This window comes from Drosophila virilis, chromosome 4 (assembly GCF_030788295.1).
Source record: "Drosophila virilis strain 15010-1051.87 chromosome 4, Dvir_AGI_RSII-ME, whole genome shotgun sequence".
Lineage (NCBI taxonomy): Eukaryota > Metazoa > Arthropoda > Insecta > Diptera > Drosophilidae > Drosophila > Drosophila virilis.
In genome coordinates, this window is record NC_091546.1 from 835,899 (window position 1) to 851,442 (window position 15,544).

Below are 15,544 nucleotides of genomic sequence, written 5' to 3' on the forward strand. Positions count from 1 at the left end.
GCTTTGCTCAGCTCGCACAACAATTTAATGCGATAGTGTGCGAACTGTAGCATACTTTACAGCGTCTCTCTATATACCCTAAAGGGCCCCAAAAGGCCGACATAGGTGTGTTTCTGGTAAATAAAAAAAGAGTTTGCGTACTTGTTCGTGCATACGGCTTATGCGTAGATGTATATTACTTATAAATATTCCATGCCTGACTATTTATTCGATAGGTGTAAATAAAAAATGTTTATAAATAAAGCTGATTGAAAGCCTTTTTTGCAGTGTATATATTTTGACTAGCACTTCTGTTAATTTAAAATGCGTTAATGTAAATATTTAAACTTTAAATACATACATTATGGAGAGTCCGATTGTGCTTGCAACAAATTAAAATAAATAAAAGATACATGCTGTTATGCCAGGGTGAGGATAAAAATATAGTTGCTTAGCTAAATATTCGAATAAGCTTGACGTATTTACCAAACCTTTGAGCTAATATTTATTAAAAAATGCATGAATAAACTATGATTAGACCGAACAGAATATATACGTAATAATAAATTTTATCACGTAATTTTAATTGAAAAATTGATAAATATTTAAAAATAATCCATGAATTAGCTTAAAACAGGTTTCCCTGTAAATGTTTTTATTTTTTGAGCATGCGCTTGGGTTTATAATATTGAAAAAAGCCGAACTGGCTGGCATGTCAGTTGAAATTAGCCCACCGGGGCGCATAGATGAGCAGCTGGCTAACTAACTAAGTCAAGGGCAGCAGGTGATTTTTTTCTCCTGCTGCTCTGATTAATGAGGCTGCCTAATGGAAGAGTGGGCCGCAGTTATATGTGTTGGGCTTTGCGCATTTCGCTAAAATTCATATTTGAGTCAATTTGCAGGGGATTGGACTGGGAGGGAGGGGCCGCTGTGTCGGAGGCAATCAGGCTGCGGGCGAAAAGCGTCGCAATATCAAAGAGCGTATTTACATGCAAAACAGGAATTGTAGCACGGCTTGTGGTGCGGGGTTTTTTGCCAAGTTGACTTGCCACAGCAGCAGCCGCAACAAATAAGAAGAATGGAAAAAATTGAAAACCATTAGGATTAATGTTTAGTTGAAAGATTTTCGCGTTAAGCCATTTTTACATGGCCACAACGCCGCCGAGGCTGACTGCCTGCCTGACTGCTTCGGTGGGTGGGCCGCCTGGGCGCCTGGCTCCTGGCTTCTGGCCGGGCTGGGATGGGGGCCCGGCTGTGACTGGCAATTGCTAATGTAGTTTATGTGTAACAGGCGGAGGCTCCTTAACGTTAACTGACGGGCAACCGTTTTGGCTTAGGGCGAGCGACGCACAAACGGCATGTAAAATGTGACATTTTAATGTATGCAAATGAGACGTTGAATTAAGCCCACACACACACAAAGCACCCACACACACACACACACACACACATTGGTGCTGCCTGACAAACATCACTTGGTTTCATATCCGTTTCCGTTCTGTCTACCTCCCCTCTCTCTCTCTCTCTGTGTCTCTGCCTTGTGATATGATTTAAAAATAATGAAAGCGAACGCTCTTCAATGGCTTTAATGCTTTCCCCTTCGCCCTGTACTCAACAGCTCCCCGCACACCTCGCCAGCAAACATCGTGACTTGTATTTCCTCTCGCTGTGTGTCTGTGTGCGGAAATGTCAACTTAACTTTTTTGCGCTTTGCCAGTGACAGAATAACAGCAACAAAGTTAAGCTCACAGAATGCTCTGTTCACCCTCCTCCCCCTCACACTCTTCAGCTCTCCACCACGAAACAAGTTGAGTTGGAGAATCGTCCATCTTCAGGCAATTTATTAATTTCTATGCAGCGTGCGTATCGTAATTTGTTTTGTTGTTTGCTTTTCCTTAGCCAGAAAATTACTTAAGTACCAGTTGCCGCTGTTCGATTATTTTGAACTTTGCTTTCAATTTGTTGATTGTTTTTTATTGCCTTTTAAAGATGATTTTTCGTTTTCTGTAGAACGCGGCAGGCGGTTAGGCTAGAGCACGTCCTTGTCAATTTCTGCTCTGTCAGTTTCCCAACATATCAACATTTTTCTGGCCGAAATTTTAATTTTAATTGAGGCTTTGTATCATTTCAGGGCTTCCGCTAAGAACTCGTCTGAATGCCTGAATAAGGATTAACATTTCAAAGCATTTCCCCAAAAAGGAAGCTCTTAATTATGCCGAGTACTTTGAAGTATTTTAGAGCTTCATTATGTGCATTTATTTGTTGTAGGTGTTTTGCCTTTTCATTTGTAATTTTTATCTTAAGTACATTTATTTCTAACGTTGCTTCTTGGGTTTGCATAAGCTCTGCATAAATGCTATTACAATCATTATTAATAATCACGGTTGCATTTTCCATTTATTTAAATGAAAATTATTTTCTTGATAATCCTCTTTTTGACTTGCTTTCGAATTTCCTATTAAGAAACGTAATATACAATTGAATAAACTGCATTTTGTTGAATTTTTTTTTTATTCAACTTATAATGCAGCTATTAGAAACTTCTGAAACACAAAATAGCTTTCCGATGTTAATAAATCAAAGAAATGCCTTTATAGTATTGAAAAATAGAAAATCTAACTTTTACCTATATTGTGAACAATTCTAGCTAAGCTCTAGCCAGCTTTTCTTATGATTCTCAACTAGTTAAAGTCATGGAATTATTTTTTATATTTATAGTATAAATAAGTAAACATAAAATGAAGCTCTTAGCTCTTAAGGCTAAGACAATATTCATACATAAGCCATAGTTTCAAGCCTTCGCTTTCATTTCACGTGCATCAATGACTGAAACCTTTGCACACAACTAGAGCTCTTGCCAAAATGTGATTTGGTTTGATTATTTGAAATCTCGACTCCACAATTTGCTTATCCGAATAACCTTAACTGAGCTATGTTCATAGTGATTGACTTGATGCTTGCGATATGGATTGATAGCAATCCATATCAGGCTTAGCATGCATTTGTGCAATACCCTAAACAAACACAGACACAAATGTACATACACACACATGCACACACCCACTTTACATAAATGAGCAAACATTTTAATCTCAATTTGCGCAACTATTTGCCAACTTTTGCCAACATTTAAACGCAATTTTGGGCTGCGGTCTGTTTGGGTTGGTGCAGAATTAATTGCAAGCCGTTTGAAATAATAAAATTAAAAATAGAAGACGCACTTACCGATTAGCACTAATATCACATGTAGAATATGCCAAAGCTGCAGATGCCTTGTTGTTCTTGCTGCCGCAGTTGTTGTCCTTTTGGCCAGGCCAACATCTTGGCCTGCCTGATGCTGCTGCCGGTGGCTGTGATCCTGTTGCTCCAGTTGCTTCTGCTGCTCCTGTTGCTGGTGTTGTTGTCGGTGGTGCGGTCTGTGTCCGTGATTGTGCCTGTGACTCAGCCTGTGACTCTGACTGTGACTGTGGGTGTAGGGCTCCAGCGAACACATTCTGGCCGTTAAAACACTTTCACTTGCGGGAGTCTGTTCTCTGTTCCCTTGGGCCAATTCGCCTCGATGTATTTGTATTTGTAGTTGGGTGTGTGTTTATTTATGCGTCAAGGGGCAGCAAGGCTCGCCCACGCACACAAACACGGCGATGTGTTTATTAATTTCTGTGTGTTGCGAGAATTCACTTATTTAATTTAGACATTAAGTTGCGTCGGTTGTTATTGTTGTTGTTCTTGCTCTTCTTGTTTTTACTGCCGGGCAATTAATCACTTTTAATCGGGCGCGCGAAAAACAAAAAACCGTAAAGAAAAGAAAAGGGGCAAACGAGCGAAACTATTAAGCGGGCGCCCAAAATGCAGACACAAAACGCGCCAAGTTAAAGACATAAATTTTGTAGCATTTTGGCCAAAGATTAATTACGGCAGTCGGGGCACAGGCAGCGGGCCCGGAGCCGGAGCCGGAGTCGGAGAGCTGGAGACTATTGAGGCGCATGCAACATAAATTCAAAGTAACCCCCCTCGATTGTTGTGCCCAGCATTTGATTTACGGCCAACAGGCAACGCTTACAACAAGCCAATTGAGAGTGCTTGTTTTGGGCCAAGTTGTCGTCGTTGTCGCAGTCAATGCCCCTTTCGCTATAATAATAATGCCACACGCTCCGCTGACCCACATGGGCCACGATGCAGTTGCTCGAATGGCCATCAAACTTGATTAGCGGCAAATGTCTGCCCCTCCTCCTCCGTCCTCTATAAATAGTCAACGCAGCCTACTTAAACATTATTGTTATTTATTTTTAACTTTTGGTACGCTTGCACGCCACTTTAATGTCTTTAATTTAAAACTATTTACAATAATTGTTTGACAAAAATATATGTAAACTTATAAAAACATAATAAATAATTTAAAGACTGATTAGAGCAAAAAGTCGAATCAGATAGTCAAAGAATGGGAATTTACTAGAGCTGGTGGGGGACATAGGAGAAAGTTCAGTGGGGCATGTGGGAAGGTGGGTTCATCCAACATAATAAAAAATTTAGATTGCATTGGGTAAAGCTTATTAAATTTTAAATAAGCCAACAAATAAGCTTTTAATAATAATAAGAAGAGAAAAATTAGAAAGAATAGAAGAATAGTCTTATTTATTATTATTATCATTATTATAATTTTCTACTCACATATCTTTCTACATAGCTTTAATTAAAAATGTTATAAGATTACGAAATGGAAGTAACTAAGACTATTCTTTTATATATTCTATTTTCACTATGCATATATCTATGTATCGAAAGTTATTTCTTCTCAATCTCATATATCAACAATTGCAACTATCTATATAGCTTTTACAAACTATTGTGTCTTGAGTACAAAAACATATTTCTTCTTTTATATTTTATATTAAATAAATTTTATTTTATGCTCCCAACAAAAAAAAAAAAAAAACATAATATTCAAGTTACACAAAAAATATATATAAATATAACATGTTTGTTATAACAATAGAAGTCCTGTTTAGATGTTCAATCAGGCTGGCATATTTATTTTTTCGATCGTTAAAAACAAACAAATATAAACAAAAGCCAATGCGAGTGTTTAATGACATCAACACATATAAAAATAAATCTTGACAAATTTTATACACACTTTTTGCACACACTCGAAAACAATGTTGAAAATGTTATTGTTGTTGTTGTTGTTCTTGTTGTTGTTGTTGTCGTTGTCAGTTTGTTGTTTGCACAACAATGACCGAAAGCAGCGACAGCGACGGCAACAAAAATGGCGAAGCGACAAGTCGAGCAGAGATAATAAAGCGGCAGCGACAACAATAACAAATAATAATAACAACAACAACATCAACAAAGCCAGGCGGCAGACAAGTACCGTTATTATAAAAAACGCGGCGTCATTGTTTCCAGCGCGCGCCTAAAAATATGCAGCGGCATGTTTATGCGCGCGACAGAGACGAAGCAGCGGCAGAGCAGAGGCAGCGACTGCGGCAGCCAAGACTCAAACCATGCCTAGGAATAGGCGGGAATCTGCGGGAACCAACGGTTAACATAATTAAGTTAAATTGGCGAGTGGCGGAAAAACTGTGCGGGCTAAGCATGTAAATAATTAAAATTACAATATTTGACTCTATTGTAATTTTAATGAACAACAAACTAAAATATATAGAACAAAGAAATAATTCGTTTAATTGTTTTGGCTGTTCACAATATCAGTTTTTTTTTCAATTTTAATTAACCGCAACCGCAGCAGTTCCCAAGTTCCTAACTAAGCAACACCAACAGCAACAACAACAACAACACCAACAAATGCTGCACGCAAATTGCAGCTATTTATATTCGTTTTTTTTTTTATATATTTTAAATTTGTGTTTTACAATTTATTCAAGCACACTAAAAACTTGCACTTTGTATTCTGTTTTCTTTTATTTTATTTAATGCTTCAATTTTTTTCTGTAATTTTTTATTTTTATGGAACAAGCAAAACTAACACGAAATAACTTTTAGTGCCCGCACACGACACTTGTCCATCCAAATGCATGTGTGCGTGTGCATGGGTGTATGAGTGTGTGTGTGGTTGTGTATGTGTGTGTGTGCGCGTGTGACTTGTCAGTCGTTGGGTTTTTGGTTTCGGTTTCGGTTTCGGTTTCGGTCTTTGGTTCTGGTTCAGTTTGAGAGCCAGAGGCGCGCGCGATCAAAACGACGTGCGTTCGGTCTGAAGTGCAAATCATAACTAAAAAAAATTTCAACTTCTTGTTCAAGCTTCTGGCGCGCCATCCAGTGGCCAACGTCTGAACTACGCCTGCGACAACCCCCAATGCGCATGCGTGAGCGCGCTTTAAAGACTCAGCCACAGAGAGCGTGGGTGCTCCACTCAAGAGAGGGCTCTCTCGCTCACAAATGCAGTTGTTTCATTGCCACAGCGTTCCGCTCATTGGTTAACAGAAAGCTTTTTGCAGCTGCTGTTAAAATAAGGGGTTTTTCTTTGGCGCAATTGCAATTGAAATTTGTTTTTAAAGTTCATGGTTTCTTATGGAATGCAATTATAATTTATATTAACTTTATATGCAAGAATATAGTTTAAGATTTTAAGAATCGGAAGTATGCCGCTGATTCATAGAATTATATTATTTCTTTGGCACAGTTATCTGTATTTAATTTTAAATATGTTTAGCAAATAGTCCTTAACATTCTTCTGACGGTTCCTTCCCCCGGGAAGTAACTGGCAATTGTTGTGGGCGTCACATCAATCATACGCACCGTTGAGCAGCTGCCAGCGGGTGAAAGTTAGAATTTCTATGTGAGACGCTCCTAAATATGTGACTCACACTTTCTGTTTTTCTCTACGAATCGCACAATTAATAGCTATTAAATGCGTGAAATGCAAAGAATAAAACAATGGCAAATTTAATGAAATGATATGTAAATTCTTTCTGTCAGTGGAAAAACCACATGTAAATAAATATGAAAAATTATCACTATATTTAATGAACCAACAAACCGAAAAGCCAACTGTCGCAGCAACAATAACCATGCGTACCCGCATTCGTTGTGGGCTTTAAATATAAGTATATATAATGCATGATATATGACTTTATCTATTGGATGCACACAAATAGGCTCGGGAACCGAATAGAGCAAAGCTGGCATTGTAAACTGCGGAAACGAAATAACATACATAAGGCGAATGCAATAATTAAATTTGCTTGTAATTTCTGCAGTAATAATTTAATTTTATCCAATTTTTTGTACAAAAAAGATAGTTTAATGTGCTGTGCTGCGCATTAATTTTGTAAAACTCTGCTTCAAATGAACTTGTGGAGCTTATTATTGCAAATTTAAGCATGCAGCTGCAGCCCTTGAAGCTCTCACAAAGGTGCTGCCGGGAGTCAAAGGACATTCACACAGAGTTCTTTAGTCATACATATGTAAATTTGGCAGGAAAATGGGGGAACAAGAAAGTCCTGACCATGGCTGCTAGGGATACCAAAACATCCTGGCTGCAGCAGCAACAACATCTTTGGGTCAATGGCATTTAACTTCATTTTTACTGTGGGACTCTTCAAGTGCAGGTCCTTTGCATACTTGGCCAATAAGTGACTATTTGCAAGGCAAAGAGCTTAAGGGGGGAGTGTACAGAGGCTGGTTTGAACTGGAAATAATAAGACAGTGTTATCAAATGTCACGAATAAGTAAATTTGAAATATTTATTAAATTATTGTAAGCAAGAAATTCTAGTCCGAAACTGCCGAATAGGGAATACCCTGGAGAAGGCGTTAGCTATAAAATGAAAGATTGCTTGATATATATATATTATTCTAAGTATATTATTCTATATTATTCTGACTATAACTCAAGAATATATATACTTTATGGGGTCAATGATGATTCCTTCTGCCTGTCACATACACTTGCACAAGTACATTACACCCTTTTTTGCCCATTTGAATGGGTTCAGGGTATAAGGAAAGGTATTCGAATTGCAAGTAGCTCCGATTTCTTACGCTTTCCTCTTTAATATTATGCCTAGCCAGCAGTAGATCGGGGCATACAGTTGTCATGCTGAATCGTGAATTTAGCATCAGGTATACGTATATTAGGTGCAATACCCATAAGACCCATAACATAAAGCAACTTTGACAGTCATAACTTTGCAGCTGTCATAAAAATGCTTCGCGGCCCGTACAAAGGGCAGTTGTGAATGGGTCCGGGATTGGGGCAAGGCTCTCCAAATGGCACATAAATTAATAGAAGCTGTTGCTGGGATGCTCAAAAGCATACTTAAATAAAAATAAAATATTTCGCAAAGAAAAGAAACTTCTCGGACTTTTCGCGGCATGATTTTTATTGATTTATAGCGTTAATATTTTTGCTTTAATGCGTCAAATAAATTAAATTGTCTTACGCACCTTTCGCGCAGCTCGCAAAGGGCAAAACTTTGACGAGCTCGGCAACAACAAAGTGGGTGGGGCCCAGTTGAAGAGGCAGCGGCGGCAACAGCAAATGCATAACTTCGATTTCAAACGCAAATAAATATTCATAAAAAAATATTTGCGCACTCTTAAAAGCACTTTGCGGCTCTGTCGACGCCGTGGCATGTGCCAGGGACTGGGGCAATGGCAAGACACAGAATTATAAATATTCATTTATGCTAAGCGCCGACGCGTGAGTTTTTGCAGGTGTCTGCGTCGGCGTGGTCTTAGCCAACTTGTTGTTGCCACTTTTCGCGGCTTCTTCAGCTTCTTCGGATTGCTTGCCACGGCAATTGCTGCTGCTGCCAATACGCGGCGTATGATTGATTTAATTACCGTGCAACGCGATTTGTCTAACAACAGACGCAGCCCGCGCGGCTTTATGCTGGAGACTGTTGCGCCGCCCTTGACCTTTGGCCTTGCCAGCTTTTGGTCTTGTAAATAGTCTGCGAAAGCTACTGAAAGTTGCTTCAAACGATTGTTGTTTGTTTTTTAATAATAGTACCTCGAGAGGACCTCATTTGCTTATGACTATATGCATATTTAATTACGCAAACAAATGCTACATCAATTTATTTCGATACATTTTGAGGTAAATTTATTTTAAGTATTTCTTAAAAAAACATGAATACTTATGTACCCATAAAAATTCTACATCATTTTATGTTGATACATTTGAGGTAAAATTGATTTTAAGAATTGTTATTAAAAATGGATTGGCATAATGTCACACTTGTTTGATGATTACCTCAGTCCGATTATGGAATGATACAACTCTTTGGTATCGTACTTAAAATCTCCGGTAAATATCGTTTGTTTCTGAAATGTTATACCCTTGAAAATACGTACGGCTCCCTGCTATCAATTAAATCAATTCTCCAATAATGTCAATCATCTTGACGATTTTTATGGAATATCTCGGGCGAATAATGTTCGATATTTTAATAATTTTTTAAATTGCTACGGAATTATATCGATTGGCATTAAAAAAATGAACTATCGGAAGAAATGTTGTCGGATTGGTCACGATGTCAAACTTATTTGACGGTTTTTTCGGTCAAATATTGTTTGATTTTGGAATGATTTACTATCCCAACATTTTTGTTAAGCTGCTGTTTTTGTTTAATTTAGCGAGAGTGTTTTCTTGGCAATATGTTTATCGCTTTGTCGCATTTGGTCGCCTAATTGCAGCCCAGTGCGCGTTTTGGGGCTCTGACGACACAAAAGCGGAGCTGGCATATCTTATCAGACGAGCGCGAATGGTTAAAATTTATGCACCAGTTGTTGTTGTTACCATTGTTCAGAGTGTTCAGAATGTTGGTTTTGGTCTTGGTGCCGCAGCTTGACTAAGCTCAGCTAGCGCCCGCATACACATAATTTCCGTTTTCCTTTGTAGCGCCCACAGCAGCAGCGGCAAACAAACAAGCGGTAGTCGTACTTCATGTAATCAACATTTTAATTGCGGAAACGGAACTCACACACGCACTCACACACAGTCGCACACACACACACACACACAATCGTGTGGCTAGCGAGCAGAAAGAGTGAGCGGGGCATATCTGTTACACATTACGCATACGCAATGTGTGGCTGTTGCTTTGCGTTGCAGTCGTTCTTTGTCGCTGGCAATGCAGGTGTTGTATCTATAGATACATTTGGCATGGCGGGTAAGGGAGGTGGAGTTGTAAAAGGGGGGCTGCACACTCTGCATTAGTGAAAACATTTCTCGACGACAGCACGTCAGGAATTCATTACATCAAATATAAAGAAAGTTTTAGGCAATTTGCCAAAATCCGCTCACCAGCCAAAAGCAGAACGACAAAAAAATATATATATGCATGCAGAAAAAAAAATAGGAAAAGAAAGAGAGAGGTATATTCCCTCGGCGCTGCAGCTGTAACGAGCTGATGCAGGTAGCCCGAAATCTACTTAGCAGATGGGGGCAACGTGAACGTAAACGAATTTGCGAGCATGCAGCAGCAGCAGGTGAGCTGAAACTCCAGAGCCAAAGCCACAGGCACACAGACACACACAGCTACTACACATATAAATACACCTGTATATAAATATATCTGTATATATATATGGATAGATTTATCTGTATAGTAGCTGGGCTGGCGAAACACTTGAGCGAAGACCGTTCGAGAGCTGCTGCTGCCTTCGGTCCTATTCGCTTTTTTTTTACAGCTGCCGCAGCAGACATGATAAATTCTCTTTAGTATGCGGCATACATGAGTGATGATATTAACCAACAACAGGCCAGCCAAAAACGTGCTGGGAGCGACGGGTTGGGTGGCCCCAGCCAGGTACAGCCAAGTCAAGTTAGAGGGAAGGTGTCTCCTTGTGGCCCTTGGACATTATTTGGGCTGGGGCTGGGTCTCGTTTTCGTTGCGGTAATTGTGTGTGTAGTACCACAAAAAGTTGTTAGTGGGTTGACTGGTTTCGTTTCGGGCTCCGCTTGGGCCAAAGTGAAAACTTCTTGTTGACGGCATTTCGATAATCTGACATGCTTGCATGGTACTCAAAGAGCTGATCTTCAAATAAAAAGCCTAAAAACCGAAAACCTAGATACTTTTGTGCGAAACATTTAAAGTTCAGTTTTAATTCTTTGAATATTCCACAAAACATATTTTTGTTGCCTGCTGAGAAGTTTATTTTTTGTTAAGTTTTTTGTTCGCTTTTTTTTTTGTTGCTGCAAATATTGAAGACTTTCAAACAGACTGAAGCATGAGTGGCGAAATGGATGCAGCTGAGGACAGCACGGAAGATATTGTGCCCACAGTGGAGGAACCTTTGGAGCTAAAAGAGATTATTCAGAATGATGAGCCAGTGGAGGAAGCTTTAGATGAGCCAATCGAGAAATTAAATGATCAAGCAGAGGAACCTTTGATTCAATATGTTGGCGAACCCTTGCGGGATCCAATGTTGGATCTGGCCGAGCAGTCTTCGATTCAAGATGAAGCTTTGCGAGATAAAGATCATTTGGATCACCTGGATCACTTGGACAACTTGGACAATCTAGCTGATGCTTATAGATCAGACTCTTTGAGTACAAACGCGAGCCTAACAAATACCGAGGAACACCAGGAAACAGCTTTAGACGGCCAAGAGCCAGTTAACACCAAGGCTGCCTTGAAGACGGAGAGAAAGAAGAAGGATAGGCCCGCCAGGTCCACAGATGCATCTCTCAACTCAAACGTTCAGTCGGGCTCTATTAAGTCTACCCGTCAATTTAAATTGAATGTCATCGGTACAGGTTCGAATACCAGTAAACAGAGTGGTGCCTCCATCAAGTCAAAGGAAAAGAAAAAAGTAAAAGGCTCTAAGGTCGTCACACACAGGACTTCCCAGGCTAATTCGCCTATTCCCACGTTGTTGAAAAGTGGAAATATTAGTGATGTGAGCATTTTATCAGTCCCCAGTTCTCAATCGGCTCGGTCTACGAGTCGCCGATCCTCCAGGGGCAGCCTGGGCCCACGTACGCCGCGAGCCCGTTCAATAATGCGGGACTCAAAACCTGTAACTTCCAAGGATTCGAACCCAAATCTAATTCGGAGTTCGCTGAGGAAGGCCAAAAAGAGACCAGAATCGAGGAGATCAGAATCGAAGAAATCGTTAGGCAAATTGAAAAAGAAACCAACTGAAAATATACTTCATTCGGATGAGGGTTCATTGTCAGAGCTGTCGGGCACGCTCAATTTGTCAGTTAGTCGAGATACGCAGGATGAAGTGGATATGATCCACAAGCGGAATAGCATGCTTGCACTGCTGAATGAAATTCCAGATATTGAACACCTATCAGAGGGAAGTTATTGCTCGTTATTCGGGCATAAACGGTCCGACTATGACGGACATTTTGTGCCCCCCACTTGGGATGGCGGTAGTGAAAGTTCCTCCTTGAAAAGCCCTGAGCCTAGCCTCAAACACCAAGAAACAGCATCTGCTGTAGAAAAAGTCGACGAGGAATCCAGCTCCGAGTTCGTTTCCTTCGACAGCCACTCGCTCCTGAATCTTGATAGTTTAAGTGACAGCGTTGATAGGTTTCCTGTCAGTGCGAATAAAGTGCGTGCAATAGATGAAGAGGTGGATGTCGCTAGAACCCTTAATTCAATTATCATTCGCAATAGTCATATAAATATGGTCGATTTCTATAATGAAAATCTTGAAAATCAGCGACGGGCAGCCTTGGAGGCATGCGAATATTTCCTGGATGAGATAATACAACGAGTTGTAGCCTACTCCGATCAGGAAGATGTGCATCTGCGGCGCGTGCTTGATAAGGATAAGCTGATCAGAGAGCTCATCCCGTTGATGAAACAATTTAGCGAAGAGCAATTGTTCAAGACCACGATGGAGCAGCGGGTCACCGATCATTTTGCGCGCAAGAAACAATTCGTATTTTTGAAAATACCCAAGACATTCGATGCCCTCAATTACCAGCGCCTAAAGAGCTCACTTGTCGAGCTTGACCGACTGCTCGAGGTTCATAATCAAACATTTGATCTGGCCCAAATGCAGTCGATCAAGTTGACAGAGGAACTTGAGAGCGCGCGTATTTACAGCGATCGAAAGGTCCAGGATTTTGAACAATTTGTGCGAACGACTCTCCTCAACGACAGATCTAATCATTTGGCAGGCGTCGTTAACGAAATCCTAAGTAACATGAGCAGCTTCCGGGATGAGTTATCCGAGCTGCGACTGGAGCTGCTTTACAACCAGCATCGCCTTGCCGAAATGCAGCTGGTAGGATTGTTCTTGTAGCCGGTAAGAGGGGCAGAGTTCAGCTCTCATTAACGTGTACTCATCGATAGAAATCCGAGGTCTTGGAGGATCTGGGCGATGGACTCAAGATGCAAGAGTATCTCTCCAAGCAGTCCGATGTCCTTGTGCTGGGCACCAAAATCGCAGGTATGTCTGAAAGCTTTTCCCAATTTAGCCCCTACAAAAAATGACCTGCAGAACGCGATGCTGAGCTAAATCGGCTGCTTGGGAAAATCAATTTTGATGTGCATGCGCTAGCGCATGTCAAGTGCAAGGAGCACATGTACCGTAAAGTTTACCTGGAAATGAAGCAGAAGCTGGAGGAATGCAAGCGATCGAGGCGCCACTATCGCGAACTCATCTACCAGAGTAAGCTGAAGCACAACCGATTTCTCAGGGAGCTGCACAAAATCCGTACCTCTGGCTCTCTGATGCACTATCCCAGCCTATTGGACGACTACGACAAGACTGTGGAGTTCTTGCAACTGAAGCGGGCCGCAGTTGAGAAACTTCGCTGTGAGCACAGACGCTTGACCCAACGCATCAGTACGAGAGAAACCAAATTGTCAAAGCAAAGAAGTACTATTCGATTGTCGGGCGCAACGAACCTACTCGGAGAACCTTTAATTGTCATAACTGGATTCAATGTTTCCCCAACAGCTTCTTAGAGACATTCTGTTAGCGCTCGTTCAAATGAGCCTTACTTATTATGTCGTTCACTTTTCCTCAGACAGGAAGATTTTTCCGTGTAGCCCTTCCTTTATTAAAAGACACTATCCAATCTTAGTTCCCCCCTTCCCATTTCTTCCCTGCTGTGCAGCAAATGTTTCCTTATAGTTTTTGGAGAACCGCAATTTCCTGGCATGGCGACTTTTCTTTTATTAAAAGACAATCTCCTATGTAGATCCTCCCAACTCGTTTCTTCTCTGATGTTCAACAAATGTTTCCTTTCATTCTCTTCCACAATGGATTGCTGTTGATTTTTATGGAGAATTGCAATTTCCTGGCATGGCGCCTGTTCAATATCATAATAAGTGCCATTCTGCTAAATACATAATAACGATAGCATAAGCTGTCATAGCCATTGCGAACAGACTTCCTGTTCCTGTCTCTCTCTCTCTCTCTCTCTCTTTCTCTCTCACTCTCTCTCTCCCTCTCTTCTCTCTGTAGATGCATATATTTTTAGGTATGTGGCTTCCAGCCAGGCAAGCGCACAGCGGGACATGGTGCTGCCTTCTGGCATATAGAAAAGTCATGTTTTGCATCTTTTGGCAGCTGCCATATATCTTAGTACGGGCCAAACAAGACTAACAAACATTTGGATACATAGTCAACTAAAACGCACACACACATGCCAGGGCACACACTGGAACACACCTGCCTACACAGGTGGAAGAACATTGTCAGTGTATTAGTTCTGTGGCCAGCACTAACGACAGCTACAAAAACAACAGAAGGAGAAACAGAGAGGGAGGAAGGGAGAGAGTAGAAGCAGGCCTTCTTGGTGGCAGCTGCATGCAGATGAGCAGCAAGCAGGGAAAGTTCGGGATGTGGACGGCTCCTTGGTATTCACAATTCATGTTGCACTTAAACAACAAAACCAACAGCAAAAGCAACAACAGCTGGGAATGGGAACGGGAATGGGAAGCGGAACAAGATGTGGCGAAAACTAATAGCAGAGAAACTGGAGCTGGAGCCACAGCCACAGCCACAGGCGGAGCCACAGCCGAGTTAAAGGCAAAGGTGCTGCTGCTGATGCTGCCCCTTAGACACCTGCTCTTCCCTCCAGCCCTCGCACACACATATCCCCCAACCCTTGCCCGTTCTATTCTTGTCTGGTTTTTTTATTTTGGGACACCTTCTTTTTTCTTTGTTTGCCAACATTTGGGAGCTCACGTGTGTTTGGCACGCATGTTGCAAGCGCTTATCGGCATCGTCGCTGCGTTTAAGGATAAAAGGTAGAGGGAGAGAGGGAGGAGGGGGGGGTGGAAAGAAAGTGCCACTGACAGGCGGTCGACAGTCGATGGTCGAGATGGCTGAGGTACTTACTTCACTTGGCTGCTAAGACGAAATGCCGTTGGCAACGAGTAAATTCGATTTTGCACTTGAGCCGCTTGCAGCTCGCAGCTTGGAGCTTGGAGCTTGCAGCTAATGGAGCCAACGACCTGCCACATCAGCCAAATGGCCACGCCCAACTCTCTTTCTCTCTCTTAATACAGGCCCCAAACGTTTTTATGTGCCGGCCGACCAACTGGAAGAAATTGCTGCGAAAAAATGCTGAAACTAAAACTAAAGGCTAAAGGCTAAAGCTAATGTGCTTGATGGCAGCGAGGGCA

At 41.2% G+C, this 15,544-nt stretch overlaps 3 protein-coding genes across 9 annotated transcripts in view; 2 read left to right on the forward strand and 1 right to left on the reverse strand.

The window, feature by feature from the left end:
* beat-IIIa (beaten path IIIa) overlaps window positions 1-6,195 on the reverse strand; it is a 35,597-nt gene extending 29,402 nt beyond the window's left edge. The window contains exons 1-2 of one of the 4 annotated variants that reach the window (XM_015168940.3): window positions 5,967-6,195; window positions 3,205-3,636 (exon numbers count right to left, since the gene is read on the reverse strand). In XM_015168940.3, the coding sequence (XP_015024426.1) occupies window positions 3,205-3,472 (268 nt within the window). In that variant the 5' untranslated portion in view covers window positions 3,473-3,636; window positions 5,967-6,195. Of the gene's footprint in view, window positions 1-3,204; window positions 3,724-5,852 lie in introns of all 4 variants that reach the window. The other 3 variants (XM_032438794.2, XM_002059120.4, XM_070208891.1) reach the window with 3 other exon arrangements.
* The window catches only part of LOC26530582 (uncharacterized), a 142,565-nt gene that overhangs the window by 37,352 nt on the left and 89,669 nt on the right, over window positions 1-15,544 (forward strand). The window lies entirely within an intron of this gene.
* LOC6635720 (cilia- and flagella-associated protein 184) lies at window positions 11,062-13,994 on the forward strand. The gene is made up of 3 exons (XM_002059121.4): window positions 11,062-13,190; window positions 13,259-13,355; window positions 13,407-13,994. Exons 1-3 carry the CDS (start codon window positions 11,175-11,177, stop codon window positions 13,874-13,876), a joined length of 2,583 nt encoding a protein of 860 aa, XP_002059157.3. The 5' UTR covers window positions 11,062-11,174; the 3' UTR covers window positions 13,877-13,994.